The 12958-nt window shown below is 32.9% G+C and overlaps 1 protein-coding gene across 5 annotated transcripts in view; it reads left to right on the plus strand.

The window, feature by feature from the left end:
- Positions 1 to 758: 758 nt before the first annotated feature.
- LOC140437720 (zinc finger FYVE domain-containing protein 1-like) overlaps positions 759 to 12958 on the plus strand; it is a 33409-nt gene continuing 21209 nt past the window's right edge. The window contains exons 1-3 of one of the 5 annotated variants that reach the window (XM_072527400.1): positions 759 to 1137; positions 8355 to 8849; positions 12680 to 12923. In XM_072527400.1, coding sequence (XP_072383501.1) covers positions 1134 to 1137; positions 8355 to 8849; positions 12680 to 12923 — 743 coding nt within the window. In that variant the 5' untranslated portion in view covers positions 759 to 1133. Of the gene's footprint in view, positions 1216 to 1335; positions 1492 to 1942; positions 2091 to 8354; positions 8850 to 12679; positions 12924 to 12958 lie in introns of those variants that run through there. The other 4 variants (XM_072527403.1, XM_072527402.1, XM_072527404.1 and 1 more) reach the window with 4 other exon arrangements.

Genomic DNA, 12958 nt, shown 5'->3' on the forward strand with positions numbered 1-12958 from the left:
ACTTAAACTTAACTAATTTCTATTTGAGTGATTTTGTTGAGGATAGGACGATGATAGGAGAAATATGAAATGACACAGCTGACGATACTTTAACCACACGTGTGAACTTGTATTATGACGCTTTCTCGGTTTTCCAACGCCAAGAACGCTCGAGAAAGACAGAGACACAAGCACGCACCGATTCAACGCGCCTAATTCTCTAGTGCTGCGCGCGCAGCGGACCGATCATGTTTGAGTGGGAGAGAGACGCAAGGCATTCGCCGGTCCGGCGGGCCTCTCTCTCGTTCGGTGACTCATCGTAACAGACGTGAGCGGGCGTTACACTTTTTCATGAGTGACTCCGAGCCACAACCTAATTTAAGACGTTGTCACGTCAAAATGTCTGAGCTATTGAGGTTATTACAATAATGTCAACAAGACGTTCCACAGAAGCTACAAATCAGTTATTTCTCATTGAAAGACAATTCCTCACTTTTTTATAGTTTTTTTTTACCAGATAAGATTGCTGTAAAATTGTCATAAAAAATAAAAACAAAATCCAATAATTTAAGTATTTTTTAAATTATAAATATATGTAACTTATTTTAGCACATTCACATAAATTGCAGATTGCAGCAAATTTTTTTTAAAACATCCTCTTTATTACTGTATATTTAAATATCCGAGTACGATCCTGTTATCCCGGATAATTTATTTGATTTATGACGGTTGCTTCACTATTCAATTTACTTCATTCTCGCTTATGTGGTCTACGTGATTTTCTGAACGGTCACAGAATGCATCCTCCTTTATGCAGTCTACCGTCTACCTGTCCTCTCAGCAAAGAAAACGGAAATTGACATTGACGATGTAGTCGTTTACTTGAAGAATAACAATATTGAAACTCAGAGAAATGTCTTAAGCCGCTAGTTATATTTATATAGTTGTAACACAAAGAAAGAGCTCAGAACCTGTGTTAAAGAAGATAAAAATAAACCCTTGATAAACAAATAACAAAAATAAAACCACATAAACTCGGTTGGGATTCAAGATTCAAAACAAAACAATTTTTTTGTGTCAATAACATAGAATACGCGCCTGTCCGTGCGTGTGTTGTGTATTTTTTGTTAAACGTCAAATTTTAGTGTCAAGTCATGTGTAAGTAGCAAACATTTTCACAACTACAATTGTTAAGATTTTGATAATTTAGTGCAATGATGTGAATTTTTGCTAGTGGTAAGATACAAATTTATTTAATTTTACGTATTTCGGTATATACTTTTTCGCTTTAAACATGATAAAACTCATCTAAATGCGTTTTAAATGTTCATACGTCAACATATTTTTATTGAAAGTGTATGTATACAATATGTGATAAAATGTTGCTTTCTTATAGATATATTAGAAATTTATTACTAATTTGAGACTGGTTGAGTGTTTTCAAAAATGTTATTTTGTTAAAAGCATGTCCTTCGTCCATCCCTAACCTCACATTTTACAGTTTTTGAAAAAGTAAGTCAAATTAAAATAATGTTATAAAAGATTTATTTGTTGTTGATGAATGTTATTTGTTGTTCATGAATGTGATGGTTAACCTTCAGTTAGTCTAACTTACAATTAGTAGATAAGTACATGGAAGGCAAGGTAATTTTTTCATTAACCTTAAAGAATTGTAGTTTTTGTTTATAATTATTATTTTATTCTTTTTGCGTTACAGTGAACTTTAAAAATTATAACCATATTCACGTTAAAGTAAACTGTTTCTACTTTACTTAAATGCTGGAGGTGTAAATGGCCCCTATTTGTTCATGATTTGGTCATCATTCTGCAGGCGCAGGTCACAGCCCCAATTTCCTATATAAATCAAACAGTGTCCATATCTATGTAAATGTTTATACAAATTAGATAACTTTATAAGAGAGCTTGATGCTATATGAGTGCAGATTGCCATTGGTCATTGACTTTTCTTAATTTATGGTTTCTTATAAGCATTCATAATGTCTACACAGGTTCTAACAGTAGTCAATATTTTATCTTGATTTACATCTCTACTAATGGTGTGTTTCAGAGATTTCATTGTGAAAAGTGAAAAACAAATATTTTTATTTTTGGTAAGTATGATATATAATATAAATGATATATTTTTCATTTCTGGTTTATCTTAATTGTAGCATAATAAATTTCTGATATTTATTATGCAAGGGAATTCACAGGAAATATTCAATAAATATGTATGATAAATCATATTTTGTATTTACCAAACTATTCTTAATACAAAATTCAACAAAAATATTTGAAATCAAAACAAACTAGCCTACTACTAAAAATGTTCAAATTATGTTACACCACTTACTACTAGCTATGTGGACCTAAAAAAGTAGTATTAAATATACAACAATATTTTTGTTTTTCACATTTTCATCCACAGCTGTACAAATAAAAAACTTTAATAATGCTCTTTAATTTATTGTTTCCTACCTTCAAGCAATTCATATAAAAGCCCAAAAAACTGTATGCTCACAGCTTGTGCAAAATAAGTAAACTATAGTTTGAAGATAAATTAAAATGTGCAGTTAGCCCTATATATACACTATTTATTTACAAGTTTTATTTACTATTACAAATTGTTTCTTAAAATTCACAGACTCCAGTCTAAGAACATACAAAAATTAAAAACATATTATTATATACTCTCACCAAAACAGTTGAGATAGTTACTAGAGGTACTAACACCTAGACATTTCTATGAGCCATGACTCACAATTTGAGCCGGTTCTTGATGTATACTGCCATTATTTTGGCATCTACTCAGCCTCATGCTACACTGCCCTACTTTTAGCCCTAAACATCCCGATTAGAAATTCTTGGCTATTGTATTAATTGACTTATCATTGATTTGCTGTTCCTAATTTAAGTCCCACTCTGGGTTTGGTCCAGTTTGGTGACTTGGCGATTGAGTGTGTGGGCCGCTCCGACCCGTTTTTTAAGGGTTTTTGTTAGTAATTTTTTTGGCTTGCATATTTTCATTACTATTTTTATAATATGTTTGGTTGCCAGACTGTTTTTGTTGTGTTTTTTTTACATATTTTTTTAGGGTTTTTTTTTGAGTACACTGTCTAAAATAAAATATCTGTTAAATTATGTATGATTCCTTGAATTGTACCTGTTGGTTTCTTTTGATAAAGCTACATACTTATCTACTCTTCATTAAATGTTTGCTAATATTTATTGTTTAGGTCTTCTGTGCGATCTTTTTTAACGATACCTCCATTATATACTGAGAAATATCTACTATTCCTCTTTAGAAATAAACATCTGTGTGAAATGAATCTGTACATTGTTATAACAATAGGGAGATTAAGTATATTTACCCCATTACTGTGACAAAAAAGGGGCCAGTTATTCTTTCATAAAACTCTGTAGTAAATTGCCCTATGACATTAGAGTAATGTAAAAATTAACTCATATAAAAAAGCTGTGTTTTAAAAAAATGTTAGAACTTCGAGACACATATGGCACAGGGACTACATATTTGAAGACAGAAGTGACAGTAGGTCAAGGCTTAATTTGCGCTGTAGCGCCATTGGAAGGAAGGGAAGAACTAAATACAATAGTTTCACTAAATATGCAATGTTTTATTTATTTTTCAATACTTTAAATTTGATTCTACTACTTTAAACAGGCATCTGATGTTTATCTATAGTTTTATACTAAAAATTATTAGCTCTAAGGTATACTAACGTATACTTAAATGAGGGGTTCATTTAATTTGATTAAGTATGAGTAGTGCTTTATGGATAATTTTAAGTAAGATTAGGAATTAAGGTAGAATTAAAATCGCAAAGCATAACACACTGACTCGACGTAAGATAAGCAATGTTCATGCTCACTCAAGAAAATATTTGAAGCTATTCACATATATATTAGGACATCAAATATTAGGGTATACAAAAAGACACAGCTCTGTTGTTAGTAACAGTGTAATCTTGTATCATGTATATATCTTTGTAATCAATATATTGGTTGCTTAGCCCATGTGGACTAGCACCAGTAAAATCTGATTACACAAATTCTCAGAAATTCAAGCCTAATTATATAAGGAATTTTGAACATTCTGATCAAAAAGTACATGACTGCAACTCAGAGGTAGCTAAGACAGACTAAGTTTTAAGCTGATGTGACATTTTGATAGGATTTGTACAAATTAACACATTTGTAGTCTTTGAAGAGCAATAAAGTCTCAGAGCTACGTCAAAAAGATGAATTTTGTTTTTTTTTATTATATCTTTGTTTTAACAACATTTTATCTTTGTTTTAACCTTCAACAAAACTACAAGAAATTGTTTCTGGTTTATTTCATACATATATTTATCGAATTTTACATGAACTTTCTTCTAATTTTACTGGATTATTCGGAAATTATTAATATGCATCTATTAATGATTTTAACAACTTTCATTTCACCAAAACTATTCCAGGGAAATAAGCAAAATTTAACCGTTCAGTACTTCGCAATATAGCCAGGTATTTGACAAATTTTCCTGTTAATGTATATCTATAGTAAGAAAACCGATACTTTTTTTCAGAAATTCAAAAAGGTATCTACATATATTTAAATATAAACATTTTATCTGTTAAGAAATAAAACCTACTAAATTGCGTGTTCTAAAATTTTTTAAATTATTTTGTTGCTTCAGAAATATCAAAATAAGGCAAAATCGTTAATTGTTGATAACTTTTGTAAAAAATTAATTTATACTTTTGCGATTGCTCTCAAAGGGGGTACTTGTTAGTGCTTCGCAGAACCTCAAGAATTTCAGTTCGATCTATCAATTTAGTTTAAAAGCTATTCAAATGGTTTATCACAGAGGTCATGTTTTTATAGTGACATAAAATAATAAAGATGCAGTAATTCTACGGGTACCAAATGAAAGACAAAGACTCTTACTTTTAATATGTACCAAAAAAGTTTAAAACAGAATGTAATAAACAAAAACTTTAACAGAAAAAACGTTAACACTAAGAAATGACCAACACACTATAGACAAGGAGAAAAGCTCTGGTTTGTTCGGGAAAAATATTCCCATGTCATCTTTTTGCATAATCACTTTTATGAGATGCCCTAAAATAAGGTTCAAGAGGTCGGCCACGCAAAAAGTTGTTAAATTTTTTTTAAACAAATTGTAACAATAAATTTTTCGGCCCGGATAATTTTTTTTTTAGGTTTTTTTTGTTTGCACAACAAAAAAGGTCTGTTAGTAAGTTTTCTCTAAAGTTTATCGTTTTCGAGTTATAAATACTTTAAAACTGAAAAAAAAAAACGCACAATGACGATTTTTAAGACTCAAAAACACAAGTAAAAAATAATATTTTTGAATTCATCAAGTGCCTAAATTCAAGTTCAAGCCTTCTTTTATCGGCTTAATTTATTTTAAAACATTGTTTTTTAATTGTTAATGAAGCGCCTATGGCAGGTCGCGCGCTCATTTGTACAATGAGAATTTCAACCAGCAAAAACGTGTGCCATAGATCTCGTTTCTCTCTCTCTTATACACACCGCAGCCCGAGCGCCCGTCCTGTCATACGCGCTTCATTAACGATTAAAAAAAATGTTTTAAAATGAAATAAGCCCAAAATACTTATCGGGAAATGATAAAACAAGGTTTGAACTTGAATTTAGGTCCTTGCTGAATTCAAAAATAATCAAACCCCCCGAATATCTGAAGGTAGAAAGTGCGTTGTTCATGTGGTTCCTACACCAGCGAAGAAAGCATGTTCCGGTGAGTGGTGAAAAATGCTGTGATTTCCATCGTGAAATGTCACCAAATCACCAAGCTTTTAGCGCATGTAAGGGTTGGTTGGACAATTTCAATTCAAACGACATCATGGAGTTAGACATCTCAAAATTACTGGTGAGAAACTCTCGAGTAATGCCGATGACATCGAATTCTTCCGAACTGCATTTGAAGAACTTGTGATTAAAAACAATTTGACACCTGAGCAACTTTACAATGAAGATGAAAGTGGGTTATTTTGGCGCATGTTACCAGACCACACATTGGTGTCATCTCAAGAAAAGAACGCTTCTTGTCGAAAAATTATGAAAGAAAGAATCATATGTATTCCTTGTGCAAATACTTCAGGGACTCACAAACTTCGTTTCCTTGTTGTGGGGATGGCTAACAAGCCTTGTGCATTCAAATCTGTTGATATTTCCTTATTGTATCGAGGACAAAAAAGTGCACGGATGACAAGAGATTTGTTCTTTGATTGGCTCAAAACTGAATTCATCCCTGATGTTCGCCGTATTCTTGCACGTGAGAACCTATCTCAGGAGGCAGTGTTGCTGCTGAACAACTGCCCTGGTCATTCGCATGATGAACTTCGTAGTGAAGATGGTAAAATTTTTGCCATGTTCTTACCACCCAACACGACAGCTATGATTCGACCAATGGACCAGAATGTCATTTAGAACACAAAACTGCGCCATCGAAAAGCTTTACTCTCCAACATTCTTGCTGACGAGCAAAGTGGAACGGATCTGGTAGTAGCTTTGAAGAAAGTTAATCTCAAGAACGTCGTTTTCAATTGGTGGCTGTTGACGACTCCTGAAAGACATCATTTTAACACGACAATAATTACTGAATCCGAGGTTCGAGAATGGGTATCAGGTGACTGTGACAAATAAATTGACACCCAAGAAATGCTCACGGATGAAGAAATTGTAAGGGCCATTCAAAATGAAGAAACGGAAAAGCAGGATGTCGATATGAACCATCTAAAACTTCTGCTGCTGAAGCTGTTAAAGCCCTGAACACGGCCATCAGTTGGGCAGAAGATAACCTCAACAGCAGCGAGGAGATTATGATGTTAATGCGTATAAGAGACGGCGTCCAGAAAAAAATTACAGATTTTTGTACTGCTCCCCATTGAAATTTATATAGATAATATGTATTTATTAAATATATTGTATATTATGTATAATATCATATGTTATTATTATACATAAAGCATTTTCAGTCATTTTCATTGTGTTTTCGCAGTTTTTCTTCTCCCAATAAAAAAGTCATAGGTAATCCGAACGATGCAATAATCCGAACAACCCGTTTCTCCAATTCCATTCGGATTAACCGCGACCGTATATATATATATATATATATATATATATATATATATATATATATATATATATATATATATATATATATATATATATATATATATATATATATATATATATATATATATATATATATATATATATATATATATATATATATATATATATATATATATATGCTTATTTCCCTGGAGGAAATTATCAATAAAATTTTACGTATTCCTTCTAATACTACTGGATAATTTGTAAATTTTAATAATGATTTTATGATTGTAATAGCTTTAGTTCAATCTAAACTTCTAATTTTAGGGAGTGAGTGCGCTACCTTGATATAAAGACAATTTCTTAGTCATTTAAAGAATTTTATTTTTTCTCCAAAGTTATTTTAAAACGCACTTCTTTGTTGGGTAAGGTCAGTAAATTTAAAATGTTATTTTGGAACATTCTTGAATCCTGCTGCGAATATGAATAAGTTACAATGGAATTAGTAGCCAGACGTATAAATAAAACTTGACTTGCATGATCAATGTGATAATTAAACTTTAGCAAACAAACAATACTTTAAAAAATCTAAGTGTTTTCCGCGTCACGTTAACATAAAAAATGTTATGTTATAGTAATCAGCTGTGTTTATATATTTTTAGTTCTGCGATAATATTTGCAATGAATTTAATCGGTGTAAAAATTAATTAATTCGTCAAATAGACGTTGCGGTACGGTTTAATACAACAAATTATATCTATTTAATATTTTTATCACTGCTACACAACATATTTGAAAGCAATTAATGAACGAGTTCTTGGAATACGAATAAAGACGCAATTTACCATGGCGGATCTGTAAAAAACGACTACATTTGGATGTGAGAGGTGGCATTCTGATTTTTGCAGATTGTGATATTTGTTTATAATTTCTCTCATTTTAAGATATGTTTAAAATGTGGTTTTTGAACGCACAAGGCATCTAAAGTCGAATGCTGGTAGTCTTAAAACGCTTCAAAGTAAATTAAAAAATATAATTTTTGTATTCTGAGCAGTCATAACTCAACAACCGGTTGAAAGTCAACTACTTCTAACCTTTATTCATTTCGGTGTAGTTTTACTTTCAAGTACTTCTTTTTATTTGGACATCATCATCATCATTTTGACTTAACAAACTTATCTCAAGATTTTCCCTCGTCGTTCCTATCCATCGCCTTCCTCCTCCAAGCGGTGGTAACTATTTACTACTGATATACTTTTTCTTTTTGTTACAGTAAACTCAGTGCGACTGAAGGTCTTCGAATTTACAAAAATGGAGAAAACTTCTCTGTTAGGTAATATGAAAACCAAACATCCAGGTGCGGGATCTCCCATAATGAAATCCATCGATCCCAACATTAACAACAAACCCGAATTTAATAATGCATGCGGAGATAAATTACAAGAAGGCCTTATGTCGTTAGATGTAACCGCTGACATAGACGATGAATTCAAAAGTACTTTGCTCCTCGATGACAACGAAAACCTTAGGATAAATTCGGAGGAGGAATTCCTCAAAGCTTTAAACATTCAACCAAATGAAAAAGTTAAAGTGGTATCCATTTTCGGAAATACCGGCGATGGAAAATCGTATACGTTAAATAAAGTGTTTTTCGACGGCGAAGAAGTGTTCAAGACTTCCTCGTCTCAGGATTCTTGTACTCTGGGAGTATGGGCAATGTATAATCCAAAGATGAAGGTTATTTGTGTTGATACCGAAGGATTTTTGGGTAAGTTCGATATTTTTATGCATATGGTTATACCTATAGGTAAAAAATCGTACTACCATAAGACCTATTTCTCTCATGTCTTGCTTGGTAAAAATATTTAAATGACTTATGAAACGTAGATTAGTAATATATATCTATGGAAATCTTATTATTTTTTAAATAATTTTCTTGAAGTATTACTATTTTTTCCTCAACCAAAAACGACTCTGATCATCGTATCTGTGAACAATTTACGGGGCTGCCAGAGCTGTGCGCTTTCTAGATTATCTTGCAACGGACTATATACTGGGCTATGAGACGCCAACAGTATTTTCTTCTTCTTCTTTCAGTACCCTGTCCGATTATCGGACAGGGTATATGACATATGACAGGGACAGTCGATATGTTTTTGATTTGAATTTCTGTTTTATCGTCATCAAACAGCTCCTTAATATATTCTTTCCACCACTTTAATCTGTCTTATTCATTGACTATAATATTTCCTTGTTTATCAAGTAAACTACTTGTAGTACTGTACCAAATGGAAATAAATGTAACGAAAGCAATGTAAGTTGTGTTTTAATTGGTTAAACTGTGAATGTGATACCTCACGATACCCGCGCTGGGTTGTTGTTTCAGATTATTGGTCATAATAGCTAAAATGACCATAGCTACTCTCTTATATGGGCGTGATAATGCAAAGCTAGGTAATGACGCAAAGATATAACTGCAGAATATAAGTGGGGAAAATGGGATTTCTTAGAAGAGTAAAGGGCATTAGAAGACAGAAATGAAGACATCAGCCACGAACTGAATATCTACTCGTTCAATGAGAAGATAAACAAATACATAAAAAAAGGGAAAAACATATACACTACTCCCCAAAATCAACGCACCCCCTTAAATGTACCATAAGTTTGAAACTATTTTTCTTCTGAACTTGTGACTGGATTTCGATGATTTTTTCCTCACATATATATAGGTCCGTTTCTAATAAATATATAACATAACATATGTATACCTTTCACTTGTTAAGGAATCTCTTCGTAAAGCAATAAGGTCCGTTCGCGCTGTAAGAGATATTCCTCCCCAAACCATTACAGATCCTCCATTGAATAAAGTAATATATCGTATGTTTCACTGTGCATAGCGTCCTCTTGACCATCGAATAACTGTCACACGTCTATCTGAACTATATAAGCAAAACCTCGATTCACGATGAACAACACGTGCTCCCAGTCATCTAAATTTCAGTCAAAATGCTCTCTGGCAAGTTGTAATCTACTTCTACGATGATTTACGTTTCAAGCTGGTGCTCTGACTTATCTGTACGTGCAAATCTTGTTCAGCGAGACGCCTTTGTATAGTGTTTCTACTAATTTGAATAGAATGAACGTCTGCCACTTCTTCTTCTAGTGCCGTCTCCACTAATGAAGGTTGGCTATAACCATTGCAAATTCGTTTTTATCTTCAGGATATTTGTCGTCTACTAGGACCCCCTTTTCCTTCGATTTTACCCTTCATAATCAGCTGCAACAACTCCTACTTATCATTTCTAAGTATGTGCCACAAATATGCTGTCATTCGCCTTTTAATGGTGGTCAAAATTCTCTGTCTCTTCCGATTCTGTGCAACACCATTTCGTTCTTAATATGATCGGTCCATGGTATCTTCAAAACTGCCACTTGTATTTGATAAATTGATCTTGGCGTAGTGTTGTCAGTCTTCTATAAAACGTTTCTACTTTTCTTTTTTAACAATAAAGATATCGAGATGATTTTTTTACGAAAATGTTGATATCTCGCAAGATGTAGCGTATTTGTCTAATAAATTCCAAAGGGTGTTGCAAAAACAGAACTTTAAGTATTTTTTCACTACGTATATGGGTAAAACGTCGACATTTCCCAGAAAGCATTAATACAATAATTACTTAAAAATATGTCTACAATGTGGAAAAAAAACTCATTGAAATCCAATCAAGGATTCAAAAGAAAAATAGCTTTAAAATGATGGTATAGTTGAGGTGGTGAGTTAATTTTGGAGAGTAGTGTAAATAGACTGGATGAAAATCGACTTCAAACACATTTACAGGACGCCCCATGAAAAAAGGAGCGGATTTCGATGACGGAACAGACAACAAATGCCAAATAAGAAGAAGAGAAGTAACCCACGTTTATTTATCAGCTAACACACATTGCTAGTTTGGTAGTGATTGAAAATCGACTTTAAACACATTTACAGGACGCCCCATGAAAAAAGGAGCGGATTTTGATGACGGAACAGGCAACAAATGCCAAATAAGAAGAAGAGAAGTAACCCACGTTTATTTATCAGCTAACACACATTGCTAGTTTGGTAGTGATTGCTTAAAATTTTAAATGAATTGAAAATACGTATTCCTGATGTCAATACATAGGTTTTCTTTTTCTACTTTAAATTTATATTATCCACACGTGTATTAGATATATTTCTAAACAAAAAATAGGAACAATAAGTAAACAAACGGATTTCACTAGTTACCATTTTCTTTGTATCAGTTGATCCAAGGACGCCTCTAAGAGATAACATACCGCTTTTAATAATATTTATTCTTATTTAATCTTATCACTAACTTTTATTTTTATAACAATGTCAATACCCAAACAGTATTTGCCTATGACATTAAACCATCGATTGCATATAAATACAATTTGTTGGTACAATCATTCCAACACTTTTCTAATTTTTCGATGCCGCCCTTATAAAACGATCTTATCTTTGCTTTCAAAGGAGCGATATCTCTTGCTAATGAGCTTTTTTTTAAATCGGAAAAAACGTGTTAATCGTTGAGGGCCAGATCTTGACTATAAAGTAGGTACGGAAGCAATTCAAAGCCTGATTCGTGCATTTTTGCCATCGTTTTCATCAACTTGTGATACGGTACATTGTCTTGGTGAAACAACAATTTTTCCTTCAACTAATAAGGCTTTTTTGCGATTTCGGTCTTCAAACGCTCCAATGGTACGCTCTTGATTGTTTCTTCTCCATGTTTCAAATAGTCAATGAAAATAGTTCCTTGCTGGTGTCAAAATACAGAGGGCATAACCTTTCCAATTGTTTTTTGCGTCTTTAGTGGCTCTGGCTCTGGACGGCTTTCTTCAGGTGCTGTCCATTCAGACGATTTGGTTCTGGAATGAAGTGATGGATACAAGTTTCATCCATTGTGACATACCGATGCAAACCTTCGACTTAATCCTATTAAACATGTCCAAACATCACCGAGACTCATCAATTCGATGTTGCTTTTGCTCTGGTATGAGAAAACGCGGCACTAATTTGGGAAACAGCTTTCTCATACTCAAATGTTCGTGTATAATAGTAACAACGCTATCCTTTGATAATTTTAGAGTGTCAACTATCTCTTGCAACTTCACTTTGCGGGTTTCCCTAATAATTTTCATTGTTTTCTCGATGTTTTCGGGAATATCTGCCTCATTTCGACTTCTAAATCGCTCAGCATCATTGGTGTCGATACGACCGCGTTTGAATTCAGCAAATCATCGTTCAATGATTGTAATCGATGGAACAGAGTACCGATAACAATTTTTGGGCCAGTTTTGACGGTATTTTTTCCCATCAAATACCAGTGATAAATCACCAGACGAAATTGCTTTAAATCCATTGTTTATAAAAATCACAAAATAATAATAATCCAAATGACATGAAATTTTGACATTATGCTTTTAAAGTTTGATACGACCGGAAATGTTCTGTGGATAATTCATTAGAGTCGCCATCTCATGGTTAGGCCCTGGACTTATTGACCGACGATGTATATATCTATTAATAATTGTTATATATTTTCTTTTCAGGCATATCAAAACGAGAACATCAACGTACTCGACTGCTACTCAAAGTATTGGCGATATCAGATATTATTATATATAGAACTAGAGCAGAAAGACTTCAGCGAGATATGTATACTTTTCTTGGAGGTGCTTCTAAGGCTTACAAGGACCATTTTAGTTCTGCCTTAAGAAAGGCCTTGACTAAGGCCGACGCTCAACAATTTGCTGGTGCGCTTGGACCTGGAGTTATTATTTTCCATGAAACTAGGTAACATTGTAATTTAGTATTTAGTAACATCGTAT

Source organism: Diabrotica undecimpunctata, chromosome 3, assembly GCF_040954645.1.
Source record: "Diabrotica undecimpunctata isolate CICGRU chromosome 3, icDiaUnde3, whole genome shotgun sequence".
Classification (NCBI taxonomy): Eukaryota; Metazoa; Arthropoda; class Insecta; order Coleoptera; family Chrysomelidae; genus Diabrotica; species Diabrotica undecimpunctata.